The sequence below is a fragment of the Felis catus genome, chromosome B1, assembly GCF_018350175.1.
Source record: "Felis catus isolate Fca126 chromosome B1, F.catus_Fca126_mat1.0, whole genome shotgun sequence".
Lineage (NCBI taxonomy): Eukaryota > Metazoa > Chordata > Mammalia > Carnivora > Felidae > Felis > Felis catus.
In genome coordinates this window covers 25785351-25800937 of record NC_058371.1, presented here as the reverse complement: position 1 = coordinate 25800937, position 15587 = coordinate 25785351, and the positions used below count along the sequence as shown (strand labels likewise).

The window sequence follows — 15587 nt, the reverse complement described above, 5'->3', positions numbered from 1 at the left end:
CACTTAACCAACTGAGCCACCCAGGTGCCCTGTAAAAAGAAGAGATCTCAAGAGAAGTAGAAAATATTTACCTCTCAACATTAATGAGTCCCAGCCTATCAAGTTCACAGTTCACCCCAAAGTATACTTTAAGACTGGACTTAGAGTGTTTAAGTGAATTAAAGACTTAAAATTCCACTTATTTACCCTGAATTTAGCTTCTCACTGAGTAACCTACACGGGTAGCCACCATTGCCCAGCTCTCTCAGTTGGGAGCACCATATGGCAGCTGTCGCTTAACAGCTGTGAGTTAACCTGGGAGGCAGCTGTCACATCAGAATTTCTGTAAACAAAACCATGGTAGGTTAAGCGAGGGAAGAACCTGGCTAGAAGGAAATGAGTAGGACCCAAATGATTGTTATTGTTGAATAAACTATATTAAATGAATAGCAGAGCATTTCTTAAAGTCTAAACGTGGATGTTTAGTTTTTCAGTTGCATTACCTCTCAAACTCACAAAAATCAGATTACTCCTGAATCATTGCTATAAGGTAAATAAATAGGAGATATATTCAATGTACATAAAAGTGCTTATCTGGTAGGAGCTCAAGCAATATCTCCTTTAATGAACAAACAATATTCCCTTTAAAATTCGTATGTTTTTACTTTTCTCCTGGCTTAAAAAAATGCATTAAACACTCAACTACTCTAGAACCCAGCAACTCCACTAAGTATTTACCAAAGAGATATAAAACTTATGTTCACAAAACAACTTGTTCAAGAATGTTAATTCATAGCAGCAGCTGGTAACAATCCAAATGAAAATCACTATTAACTGTGAATACCACAAATTGTGGTATGTTCCTACGATGGAATACTTAGTGAACAAGAAAAAATTGTTGGAGAGATCCCAAAACTATGATGTTCTGCAAAAAAAGCCAGCCACAAAAGAGCACACACTGTGTGGTTTCACTTGTACGAAGTTCTAAAATAGGCAAAACTACTCTGTGGTAATAAAGATCTAAACAGTAGTTGTCTCTGGGAGCCGGGATAGAGGCGATTTGCTGAAAAGGGAATGACTGGACTTTCCAGCATGGTGACAATAGTCTATATCGTGCTGTTACATGGATGTTTAATTTCTCAAAACTCACCAGACTGTAAAATCCATGCAGTTTATTATATGTAAATCGTACCACAATTTACAAAAAGCGTACTGGGAGAAAACCAAATATTTCAAAGTATCACTTGTTTTGCATTTACCTGACCTTATTAAACAACAAACAAATGTTTACAGAAATATAAGGATATCTAGTAGCATAGAAAATGCAAAATTATAAGCCCTTAAAAAGGTCTGCAGTGTCCCCAGGGAGATACCACTAACAAATATAAAACAGTTGGAAAACACATGAGAGTAAACGATTTTTTGTTAAATCGATGGGCTGGAAGGTATATGCAAGCAAGCCTCAGAGAAGATACGCAGAGGTTAGCTGTATGTATGAGGCATCCGGGACCTGAGAAAATTTTCAAAATTCTCATACTTCAAACTGCACAAGAATTTTCCTAGGTGTTTGTAAAACTATGCCTGAATTCCAGAGATTCTAATTCCGAAGGTCTGTGGTGAAGTTCAGGAATCTTTATACTTACCATGCCCCTAAGGTGATTCTAAATTAAGCCACAATGTAAAAAACACTATAGAGGTGATAAATAATACGGCATGTTTTAAAGATATTGAGGAGAACATTGTGATTGGGCACTGCAATTGTATCAGGGTAGATTTTCCAAAAACACTTTTCAAAGACTCTAGTCTTTCCAGATACTCTAAATAAGTTTGACAAAAGTTGAATGCTACCATCATGTTAGTACAGCAAAAACTGAGAATTTCTGAACAAACCTGTTTAACCTGGTTTAACCCAATGTTTCCCAAAGTCATTTAATCAGAGAACCTCCTCCCTTTTTTCTTAACACCAACTAACACACCACACAACAAACTCTGGAAAGTGATAGATGGATTACTGAAAAAATTAAGGAAGAACGAACCGGGGCAATACTATGGGCAACCATGGAAAATAAGCAAAACTTAGACTGGAAATTAAACGAAAAAAGCAAGTCAACAAAAATTCCTGAATAGGAGTCCCAAAGTGAGAAAAGAAAGAGTAGGAAAACTTATTTGAAGAAGTAGTGGCTGAAAACTTCTCTAACCTGGGAAAGAAAACAGAATTTCTAGATTCAGGAAGCACAGAGTTGCAAATCAGATGAACCTAAAGAGATCCAAACCAAGACACATTATAGCTCAAACGGGACAGTTTAAAGAGAGAATCCCAAGAGCAGCAAAAGAAAAAACTTATTACACAAAAGGGAAACCTCATATGGCCATTAGCATATTTATTACCAGAACCTTTGCAGGCCAGAAGGAAAATGGCATGACATATTCAAAATGCTGAAGCTGCAAGGAAAAACCGTCCACCAAGAGTTCTCTACCCAGAAAGATTATCATTCAGAATTAGAAAAAAAAAAAAAAAAAAGATTAAGAGTGTTCCAGGCAAGCAAAAGCTAATGGAATTCATCACCACTAAACTGGCCCTACAAGACATGTTAAAGGGACTTCTCTAAACTGAAAAGAAGTGGCACTAATATTAACAAGAAAACATATCAAAGGAAAAATCTCAGGGGGAAACATAAATATACAGTAAAGGTGAGTAGAGCAACCACTTATAAATAAAGCAAATATGAAGGTTAAAAGACAGAAATAGTAAAATTAACTGAAATTACAATAATTGATTAAGAGATGTCTAAAATAAAGAGATGTATAAGGTGACATCAAAAATACAAAAGGTGAAGGGGGAGAAAAATGTAGTTTTGGAATGTGTTCAAACTTAAGTTGCCATCAACTCAAAACAGACCATTACAAAGTAAGTTATATGTGAGCCTTACAGTGACCACACAAAAACTGACAGTAAATATGCAAAAGAAAATGAGAAAACAATCAAAGCATAACACTAAAGGAAACCATCAAACTACGAGGAGAGAAAAAGGAGAAGAGAGAGGAATGATGAAAACAGGCAAACAATAATTAACAAAATGGCAACAGGCACATAACTATCAATATTTAAGTGAAAACAGACTATACTTTCTAATCTAAAGACAAAGGGTGGCTAAACAGATCAAAAACCCAGATCCATCTACATGCTGCCTACGAGACACTTACTTCAGGATACACATATTGTGAAAGTGAAAGGATAGACGTTCCAAGCAAATGGAAATGAAAAGAAAGTTACACGCTGTACTCATAGCAGACAAGAGACTTTAAAACGAAGACTTTAAAAGAAGGGCAGCACATAATAATAAACAAGATTCAACAAGGAAACAACATTTATAAGCATATGTACATGCAACACAGGAGTACCAAAATATGCAGCAAATAAAATGAACCTAAAGGGAGAAACTGACAGCAATAATAATGAGGGACTTTAACACCCCATTTACATCAATGGACAGATCATCCTGATAGAAAACTAATAAGGAGCAATTGGTCTCAAATGACACATTAGACCAGATGGACTTAACAGGTATATACAGAACGTTGCATCCCAAAGCAGCAGAATACACATTCTTCTCAAGAGCACATGAAACATTCTGCAGAACAGATCATGTTGAAACAAGTCTCAAATTCAAGAATACTGAAATCCTATCAAGCATCTTCTAGAACCACAATGGTATTACACTAGCCATTACAAGGGGGAAATAAAACTGAATAAAAACAGCCCAAAAATGTGGAGATTAAACATCATGCTACTAAACAACAAATTACTCATCAAAGAAATCAAATAAAAAAAAAAAACAGCTAGAGACAAATGAAAATAGAAATACAACGTACTGAAATCTTTAGGATGCAGGAAAAGATGTTCTAAGAAGTATACCTCAAGAAACAAGAAAAATCTCAAATAAACAATCTAATTTTATACCTAAAGAAGCTAAAAAAGAGGAACAAAGCCCAAAGTCATAGAAGAAAGGAAATAATAAAGATCATAGCAGAAATAAATGAAATAGAGACAAAAAGAGGGAAGGTCAAAAAATTAAGAGCTGGATCTTTGAACAAATAAATAAGATGGACAAATGTTTAGCTAGACTAACCAAAAAAAAAAAAAAAAAAAGAGAGCGAGGGCTCTTGACTTAGAAAGAAATAGAAAATTTGGACAGCCCAATTCTTGGCAATGAAATTAAATCAGTAGGAGCGCCTGGGGGGCTCAGTTAAGTGTCCAACTCCTGATTTTGGTTCAGGTCATGATCTCATGGTTCCTGAGTTAGAGCCCCACATCTATCAGTGCAGAGCCTGCTTGGAATTCTCTCTCCCTCTCTCTCTCTGCCTCTCCCCTACTTGTGCACGTTCTCTGAAAATAAATAAACTTTTAAAAATAAATAAAACATTGTATAAGGCTGTTTAAAAAATTGAATTAGTAAACAAAAACATCCCAACAAACAAAAGTCCAGGAGCAGATGGCTACATAGAGGAATTCTAACCAAATATTTAAATAAGAGTTAACGTCTATTCTCAAACTATTCCAAAAAATCAAAAGGAAGGAAAGATTCCAAATTCATTCTATGAGGCCAACATTATTCTGATACCAAAACCAGATGAAGACAATACAAAAAAAGAAAACTATAGGCAAATATCTCTGATGAATACAGGTGCACAAATCCTCAATAAAATATTAGCAAACAGAATCCAATAGCACATTAAAAAAAATCATTCATCACAATCATGTGGGATTTATTCCTGGGATACAAGGGTGATTCAATATTCACAAATCAATCAACGTGATACATCACATCAATAAGAGAAAGGATAAAAGCCACAGAACCATTTCAATAGAGGCAGTAAAAACAACTGACAATTCATGATGAAAACCCTCAAAAAAAGTCGGTTTAGAGGAAATATACTTCAACATAATAAAGCCCATATATGAAACCAGAGCTAACAACATACTCAGTAATGAAAAATTGAGAGCTTTTCCCCTAAGGTCAAGGGATAGGCAAGGATATCCACTCTCAACACTTTTGACATAGTATTGGAATTCCTAGCCACGTAACCGACAAGAAAAAGGAATAAAAAGTATCCAAATTGGTAAGGAAGAAGTAAAACTTTCACTATTTGCAGATGACATGATACTCTATATAGAAAACCCTAAAGACTCCACCAAAAAACTACTAGAACAGACAAATGAATTCAGTAGAGTCATAGGATACAAAATCAATGTGCAGAAATCTGTGGCACTTCTATATACTAATAAGCAGCAGAAAGAAATCAGGAAAACAATCCCACTTACAAATAAATTATTTATTGATAATTGATAATCTTATTAAAATAATAAGATACCAGGAATAAACCTAACCAAAGAGGTGAAAGACCCGTACTCTATAAACTATAAAACATGGAGGAAAGAAACTGAAGACAACACAAATGGAAAGACATTCCATGCTCATAGGCTGACGAACAAGTATTATTAAAATGTCTATACGACTCAAAGCAATCTACAGATTTAATACAATCCTTATCAAAATACCAACAGCTATTTTCACAGAACTGGGACAAACAATTCAAAAATTTGTAAGCAACCACAAAAGACCTCGAACAGCCAAAGCAATTTTGAAAAAGAAAAGCAAGCTAGAGGAATCACAATTCCAGACTTCAAGATCCATTACAAAGCTGTAGTAATCAAAGCAGTATGGTACTAGCACAAAAACAGACAACAGATTAATGGAGCACAATAGAATACTCAAAAATAAATACATGATTACTTGGTCAATTAATCTTCGACAAAGCAGGAAAGAATATCCAGTTGGAAAAAAGACAGTCTCTTCAACAAATGGTGTTGGAAAAACTGGACCACTTTCTTACACCATACACAAAAATAAATTCCAAATGGATTCAAGACCTAAATGTGAGACCTGAAGCCATAAAAATCCTAGAAGACAGCACAGGCAATAACATCTCTAACACTGGTCATAGCAACATTTTTCTAGATATGTCTCCTGAGGTAAGGGAAACACAAGCAAAAATAAACTATTGAGACTACATCTAAATAAGTAGCTTCTGCACAGCGAAGGAAGCCATCAACAAAACAAAAAGACAACCTCCTGAGAGAAGATATTTGCAAATAACATGTCCAATAAGGGGTTAATATCCAAAACATATAAAGAATTTCTACAGTTCACCACCCCCTAAAATGTAATCCAATTAAAAATCAGCAAGTACATGAATAGGCATTTTTCCAAAGAAGACATACACCTGGCCAACAGATACATGAAAAGATGCTCAACATCACTAATCATCAGGGAAATGAAAATCAAAACCATAATCAGATATTGCCTCACACCTGTCAAATGGCTAAATAAAAAACACAAGAAATAACAGGTGTTGGCAAGGATGTGCAGAAAAAAAGAACCCTTAGGCATTGTTGGTAGGAATACAAGCCGGTGCAACTACTGTGAAAACTGTGTAGGTCACTCAAAAAATTAAAATAGAAATACCATATGATCTAGTAATTCCACTACTGGTTATTTACCCAAAATGAAAACAGTAATTTGAAAAGACAGATGCACCCCTATGTTTACTGCAGTATTCGTAATAGGCAAGCTATGGCAACAACAGATGAGCGGATAAAGATGTGTGTATACACACATATATATAATGGAATATCACTTGGCCATAAAAAAGAATGATATCGTGCCATTTGCAACAACATGGATCTACAAGTTATAACGCTAAGGGAAATAAATCAGTCACAGAAAGACAAATACCATATGATTTCACTCATACGTGGAATTTAAGAAACAAAACAAATGAACAAAGAAAAAAAGAAACAAAACACAGATTCTTAAATATAGAGAACTGGTGATTGCCAGAGGGGAGGCTGGTGGGGTGGAGGTGAAACAGATAAAGGGGTTAAGAATACATTATCATGATGAGCTCTAAATAATGTATAGAATTGTTAAATCACTATAGTGTACACATGAAACTAATATAACTGTATGTCAATTTTACTAGAATAAAAAATAGTAAAAAAAAAAAAAAAAAAAAAATCTGTCAAATCCAAAAAAAGAGGGCTCAGAGAAACAAAATGAGAAATGAGACGTTACAAATGACACACCAAATTATAAGACACTACTACAAACAATTATATGCCAACAAATTGGACAACCTAGAAGAAATGAATAACTTTGTAGACATATACATTCCTCCAAGACTGAGTCATGAAGAAACAGAAAATTTGAATAGATCAATCACTAGTAAGAAGATTGAATCAGTAATCAGAACCTCCCAACAAACAAAAGTCTAGGACCAGATGGCTTACTGGTGAATTCTACCAAACATTTAAAGAAGATTTAATACTTATCCTTCTCAACTCTTCCAAAAACTTGAAGAAGGAACCCTTCCAAAATAATTTTATGATGCCACCAAGCTGACAAGAACACCACAGAAAAAGAAAATTACAGGCCATTATCAGTGATTAAAATTAATGCAAAAATCCTCAACAAAATATTATTTAACTGAATTCAACAATACAGTAAAAGGTTCATGCATGATGATCAAATGGGATTTATTCCAGGGATGCAGGGATGATTAAACAACCAATCGATCCAATCAACATGATACACCACATTAACAAAACAGGATAAAAATCATATGATAATCTCATTAGATATGGGTTTGACAAAAGTCAACATCCATGTATGACAAAAACTGTTAAAGTAGATACGGAGGGAATGCACTTAAACATAAAGAGGCCACATATGACAGACCTGTAGCTAGCATCATACTCAGTGGCAAAAACCTGAGAGCATTTCCTCTATGATCAGGAATAAGATAAGGATGCCCATTCTCACCACTTTACTGATCATAGTACTGGAAATCCTAGTCACAGCTATTAGGCAAGAAAAAGAAACAAAAGGCATCCAAATTGGAAAGAAAGAAATAAAATGTCACTATTTGTAGATGACATGGTACTACATACAAAAAACTAAAGATTCCACAAAAGACCTGTTAGAATTAACAAAAGAATTCAGTACCTTAGCAAGATACAAAACCAACATACAGAAATTTGTGGCATTTCTATAATTAGGATTTATCAGAAAGAGAAAATAAGAAAATAATCCAATTTACAATTGCATCAAAAATAAAATATTGGGGAATAAATTTAACGAAGGAGGTGAAAGATCTATACACTCTAAGACCCTGATAAAAGAAACAAATAAATGAGAAGATATACCATGATCATGGATTGGAAGAATAATATTATTAAAATATCCATACTCCCCAAAGCAATCTACAGATTCAATGTAATCCCTATCAAAATCCCAATGGCATTTTTCCATCCAATTAGACCAAGTAATCCTAAAATTGTAGAAAACCACAAAAGATCCCAAATAGCCAAAGCAATCGTAAGAAAGGAGAAAAATGCTGGAGCATGCTCCCCGATTTCAAACGATAGGACAAAACTACAGTAATCAAAACAGTACAATGGCGGCATAAAAACGGACACACACACACTGATGGACCAGAAATGAATCAAACCCATACATATACGGACAATTAATCTACAACAAAGGAGCCAAGAACATGCAATGGAGAATGAATGAGTCTCTTTAATAAATGAGGCTGGGAAAGCTGGATAGACACAGGCAAAAGAATGAAACTAGACCCGTATCTTTCACCATACATAGAAATTAACTCAAAATGGATTAAAAATGTGAATTTAAGACCTGAAATCACAAATTCCTAAGAGAAAACATAGATGGTTAACTCCTCAACACAGGTTTTAGCAGTATTTTCGTGGATCTGACTCCAAAAGCAAGAAAAAGAGCAATAATAAACAAATGGGATTGCATCAAACTAAAGAGCTTCTGCACAGTATAAGGAATCATCAAAACAAAAAGGCAACCTACCGAATGGGAGATTTTTGCAAATCATGTATCTGACAAGGGATTAATATCCAAGATATATAAAGAACTCCTACAACTCAACAACAAAAAAACGTAATTAGAAAATGGGCAGAGGATCTGAATAGACATTTTTCCAAAGACATACAGATGGCCAACAGGAACATAAAAAGGTGCTCAGTATCACCAATCAGGGAGATATAAATCAAAACCACAATGAGGTATCATCTCATAATGGTTAGAATGGCTACTATCAAAAAGACACGAAATAACAAGTGTTAGAGAGGATGTAAAGAAAAGTGAACTGTTGGTGGTAAAGCCACTATGGAAAACAGTATGGAGATTCCTTGACAAATTAAGAACAGAATACCACATCATGCAGCTATTCTACCTCTGGGTATGTATCTTTAGAATGCAAAAACACTGATTTGAAAAGATTTGCATTCCTATGTACATTGTTATGCATTCCTATGTACATGTAGCACTCTTTACATAGCATCCTATGTACATATGCATTCCTATGTACATGTAGCATTATTTACAATAGCTGAGAAACGGAAACAACTTAAATGTCCATTAATAGATGAATGAAGATACAGTATACATATGCGATGGACTACCACTTAGCCAAAAAAAAAATGATATCTTGCCATTTGTGACATCAATGGACCATGAAGGTATTATGGTAAGTGAAATAAGTCAGATGGAGAAATGCAAACATTGTATGACTTCACTCAAATGTGGAATCTCAAAAAAACAAAAAACAAAAAAACAAAAAACAGATAGACATGAACACACAAAACAAAAGGAAAACAAATTCCCAGATATGGAGAACAGATTGGTGGTTACCAGAGAGGACGGGGTCTGGATAAAATGAGGGAAGGAGGCACTGTATGGTGATGAATGGTAAACAGACTTTTAGTGGTGATCTCTTTGTAGTGTATACTAATGTTGGATTATAATGCTGTACACTGAAACTTATATATGTTATATACCCATTTTGTTTCAATTAAAAAAAATTTCTGAGCAGGAATATCATGATAACAATATTTAATTAAGGATGGTTAGTCTGGCTGCAAACAAACTATTAAAAACACCTAAATTTAAGCAAAAATAATGCTTTTAAATATCTGTCAATGAAATCGTTTGATTTCAGTAAAAACTCAATATACTAAGTATATGAACCTTAAAACCACTTGTCAAACTGCTACTAAAGTTGACTCATGGACTCCTTATGCTCTTTCCCAAGATTCCAAAAAAGCATTTTTAAAAAGACCTATGTCTTAGACGTGCCTTGAACTATTATAGTTGGTAAACCAGTTACCTTTTCTACTTCTAGCTTTGCAGGTGCAAAATCTTCATCAAGGGCTAAGCATTGAAGAAAGAGTTGTAAGGCATCACCTAAAAAACCAGCATCATGGAGTACTTTTCCTTTCCTGAAGTAGACCTTCAATGAAAGCACACATACACAACCTTTACTAACAGAATTATTTCTTAGAAATCCATATCAAGGCAAATAAAAATGGTCTGCTTGGAAATGTGCATTTTGAAACTCTAAATGACTCTGAGAGTCCGAAGCATTTCAAAGGTATATTTACACACTTCCCTGGAGATGCACTTCTAGGAAAATGACTTCAAAATCAAATTTCTAATTATATCACTTCAGTAATAAATCTAGAGATTCTTTCTTTTTTTTAACAGTTTTAAAGTTGTGCATACAGATTATTTCCCTTGTTAATATATATTTGCCTTGGGCATCATGGGATTCTGTATCATTTTCCTTATTAATTTAGAATTTTTACAACATCCTTACTATTGTGTCCTCAAAAGCATGGTTTTGAACAGGAAGAAATCATATAAAATAGTAACTTCTGGCTTAAAAGGACATATATGAGACATGAACTGATTTGCCTTGGCAATTTAATAAAAAGAATAAACTGATTACTTATAATATACTTGCCTCAAGTCTTTTTCAAAACCATATGGGCAAGGCAACCTCCACTGTTCCCATTTACTGCATTAAATCACTGCCTAATCTGATCCCCATCGCTGTGCCTCAATTTACAGCCTGAAGGACCTCTTCTCTTTCCATCAATAAACTTCCTTCATCAGTTTTCAGTTTGGCTCCACCTTTACAATGTGACCAGTTTTATGTGACGAAATTCTGTATAATAAGATCTCTTATTTTTTTTGTTTTTCCCTCTGTGCCTGAATTCAGGCTGTTCTTTAGTTAGGAAATAGAGGTCTCTTATAATTAAAAAAATTGTTAGATAGCCATCCACTCAAAATATTAACCCTAGATTTCTAGAGCTCCATATACTTTAAGAGTCAATCAATCTATTCTGTTAAAACTTATAACCATAACTTAATGCATGCTCCCTACAGGTTAAACTTGAAACGTATGCAAATATGAAACAGTAACTTTACCTCAGGCCAATTTGGCAGTTCCAAGAGAACTGCATTTAAATCTTCTATGGCTGCTTTAAACTCTTGGAGACCAGCATATGATTCCGCTCGGTAAATTTTGAGAGTCACATCGCTGGGCTCTGAAACACATGTTTTATAAAGGTTTATTTTAAAAATATTATTGTATAATCTACAAAATACATACCAGATTAAGAACTGACTTAGTGATTCCAGCCAATAACCACCAAAGTACAATACAGGTGCAACCCACTTACATGTTGAGTTTTATCTAGAAGTTTTATCACATGACTATTAAGTAGATAATGTGAGCACAGGAAATGATGGTTTTTAAGTACTGGAAATATTTTATAATATGAATAATCACCTTAAAGAAAATGAATGTTTTCTTAAAATAGGGCATTCTATACAAATTTGAAAAACGGGTCTTAGATGTTTAAAGATTTATCTTTCAATGATAAATCTTATGCTATGATAAATCTTAATTTTTTACACCTTAAATTCTAAGTCCTTACTTATAAACAACCATATATGTAACTAGTGCACAGTGTACAAAGACTGACCAAGACTGTCTTAGGCTCAAACTAGTAACAAAGACTAACCAAGGCTCAAACTTAGGAGGGTATACAATGGTCCTGATTCTGGAGGAAATGGGGTGAGAATTTAAGAGGTCAAAATTTGAATTCCTGCCATTTGCAAACACTGGTATTGGATCATCCCAAAACAGATTTAATTTCAAGTATTTCTGAGGAAAAAAGCTTTGTCGATAATTTCACTACTACCCTCTACATCTTTACCTGAGAAACCAAAGTAGTATTCAATAGCATTCAGAATTTGGGTTAGCTGGTTCACCTATATGATACTATAATCAATTACTGTAGGTACACAGATCGTAAAACTGAAGTCTGAGCCAGAAACTAATTTTCAGTGCATCTAGACAAAATTAATCTGACTTTTCTTTTAAAGCTATTCATCTTGGGGCGCCTGGGTGGCGCAGTCGGTTAAGCGTCCGACTTCAGCCAGGTCACGATCTCGCGGTCCGTGAGTTCGAGCCCCACGTCAGGCTCTGGGCTGATGGCTCGGAGCCTGGAGCCTGTTTCCGATTCTGTGTCTCCCTCTCTCTCTGCCCCTCCCCCGTTCATGCTCTGTCTCTCTCTGTCCCAAAAATAAATAAAAAAACGTTGAAAAAAAAATAAAAATAAAAAAATAAAGCTATTCATCTTTGAAGCCTTCAAAAATGTATGCTTACCAACTAAAGCTTTCATCATGAAAAGGGCATAAAGACCCATAATGCCTCATTAAAAAGAAAAAAAAAACCCACTAATAAAACTCCCCAAGAGCTCCCTGGTTTACTCTAGTTTTTAAAGGACTGCTTTCCTACAGGTAAGTCTCAACAATGAAATTGGCCTTTTTCAGCTGATGCTTAAGAATTGGAACTAAGTATCTCAGGAAAATATTTCATGCTTCCCAAATAAAAAAGATATGTCTAGAATATTTTGTCTTTTGTTTCTTAAAGTAATATAATTGGAAACCATTATCTCTGAACAAAAGCACATGGAAAGTGAAAGCTCAGTATGATTCATCATCAGGCAAGAATGAAGAGTCCTGGCACAAAGCTTGACCCTGTAGGTGTTCAAAAGATTTTGTTTTATCCCCATTTTATCCCCTGAAGAGCTTACAATCTAATTAGAAATGTTTATTTTATTGTGAAATGGGATCATGTAATCCTCATTTGACAAACACAACTGGAGTTCAGAAAACGGAGAGCAGCGTGCCAAAATAGTCCAAGAATGAGTAGTCAACGCAAAAGCATCTAAAACCCCGAGCCGCAAAGGACTGCTCACCCAGAGCTGGGTGCTTCCAGTAGCCTCCTTAAGACCCCCTCCTCTGCTCCAGCACCTCAGAGAGAGGGAGTTCACTGTTGCAAATCCTTGACTTTGCCAACTTTACATCCTTCATTTCTTCAATCTGACCCTGGTCTTTTCCAATCTTACTGCTAACAGCTTTTGTTAAGGGTCCAGACCCGCATCTCTAGGACTTTTGCAACAGCTTGCTAACTGCTCTCACTGCCTCCATCCGGTTTTACCCTACTATATCCTCACCATCCACAAGATCAGATGGGTATTTAGTACAACAGACCAATCCCTACACACCCGGCATCTGCCCATCCCTCCAGCCTTTCTTCCTGCATGGTCAACCTCCCCCTTTGGGCTCCAGTAATACCTAAGCTCACCCTGCCCCACACGTGCCATTCTATTTCATGCCTCCTTCCTTTGCTCACAGAAGTCCCTCCTTGTCACAGCTCTGCTTCAGTGCCGCCCTGCTGCCCCATGGTCTGGGGAACGGTTTCTCATCCAGCACGACTCCGCTCAGCAGTCTCTTCTCAAGATGCTTTAGCCTGAGCCCGCCTTCACTTGGCACACTGCAAGGATCAGGAGCGGCAGCCCTGAGGTCACACCGCCTGGGTTCAACTCCAGGCTCCTCCACTTGCTCGGCATGACTGGGACAAACTGCCAAACACCTCTGTACTGTTTCCTCAGCTATAAAATTGAGGATTTTTAAAAAAAATTGTGTTTAAGAAACACCACTTGGTGTATACTATTCTAGATGACTTACACCTTCAGAACAATCCTAGTTGGGTCTAGCATTATCCACATTCTCATAGATAAGGAAACCAAGCACAGAATTTAAGTACCTGGCCCATGATATAAAAACTGAGAAGTGGAGGATTCAGGATTCTCTCAGGCAGTCTGGCTCCAGGGTACTCGCTTGCACTTCTATGCAGATAACAGCATTTACCTCCCAGGACTACTCCAGTGCAAGTTAATGTATGCAAAACACAACAGACTTGGTACCTTGCAAGTGTTCGCTGTATGATCATCTTCCTTCACTCTACGTGCACTGCATTCATTTTAAAATCTATTTTTGAGCTCCCTCCATTATTTCCTGTCTTTGTGTTCTCAAATCCCGGCTTTGCTAAATGTTTGCCGAACAAGGGGAAATTCATTAAAATCTGTCCCCTTATGCTCCTTAATTCATTGCTCCCATTTTCTCTTAGACCTAGTAATATCGTGAGTCATCAGGCAAATTAAAAAAATGAAATAAAATTCTGCTACACATCTGAGGAAATCAGGTCTTTAGCAATCTGAGGAATTTCATGGGCTGAGGAACGTTCTCCGGAGTTCCAATTCCTCATCTTTGTTCTAATCCTTAGGGGTAAATGGTCAGTAATGGGTCTATGGGTTGTTTCCTTAGTTCATCTTCAAGAAACTTTGTTTCAGATTGTAAAAGTTATAAAATGTTTACTTATAAAAATTTGAAAAATATACAATATTAAGAAATAAAAACCTTTCTCCCCATCATAAAGAAATAACTAGTATTGGCATAAAACATATCTTTCTCCTCTGTGTGTAGATTATATTTGTAATTTTATAGTTTTATGAAATCTACCATAGATACAGTTTATAACCTGCTTTTTTTTTGCCAATGTCATTAAATTCACATGATTTTTAACGGTCGCAAAGTATTCTACCATGCTCACAATTTAAAAATGTCCAACTCAGCATTTACTTCCAATGTTTGCTAATATAAAAAGTACTATCATGAACATCTATCTGTATGCCTTTACATTATCTGCTTATTTCCTTAGTCACAGTCTACAAAGATGAATGGCAAAGTTTTCAATACATTCTGCTAACCCTCCTTTTATAAAAACTTATTTTATATTCCCACAAGCTATGTATTTTTGTTTCCTGGAAAAATACAAAAAAATTTATTTTAATGTGCTTAAACTTTAATAAGTTTGACCTTTACAATATATATTTATTGATTACTTAGACTGTGTATGCATAAGAATAAACCTTCCATGTTCATAATCTTTTACTTGTTCTTCGGAGTGTTTTTTTTCTTGGATTTCTGTATTGAGCTATTTCAACAATTTCAGCAGCTAACCAAAATGCCAAATTTCTTTGCTTCGATTACTTTTTCAAGTTCAGTATGGTAGGACTTTGTTATCACAAACTAAAAGCTGCCAATTGACAAGTTATTAGGGAGTGATTAATAAAGTCCAGGAATAGTAACTGGCATACTTAAGATCATAACCACTGGATTCAGAACATCTGGTTGAGATCCACTTTGGACAGTCTATCTTACTCTTTAAACCTCAGTCTCCTCGAGGACCTAGAGAATGCTGGTGACACATCTTCTGACTGTCGTGAAGACTACGTAAGACCACGCATGTTGACAACA

General features: G+C 35.5%; 1 protein-coding gene across 2 annotated transcripts in view; it reads right to left on the bottom strand.

Moving 5' to 3' along the window:
• The window catches only part of LONRF1 (LON peptidase N-terminal domain and ring finger 1), a 37571-nt gene that overhangs the window by 15458 nt on the left and 6526 nt on the right, over positions 1 to 15587 (bottom strand). For both annotated transcript variants that reach the window (XM_045055306.1, XM_023252421.2), the window contains exons 2-3: positions 11343 to 11461; positions 10240 to 10362 (exon numbers count right to left, since the gene is read on the bottom strand). In XM_045055306.1, the coding sequence (XP_044911241.1) occupies positions 10240 to 10362; positions 11343 to 11461 (242 nt within the window). The remainder of the gene's footprint in view (positions 1 to 10239; positions 10363 to 11342; positions 11462 to 15587) is intronic.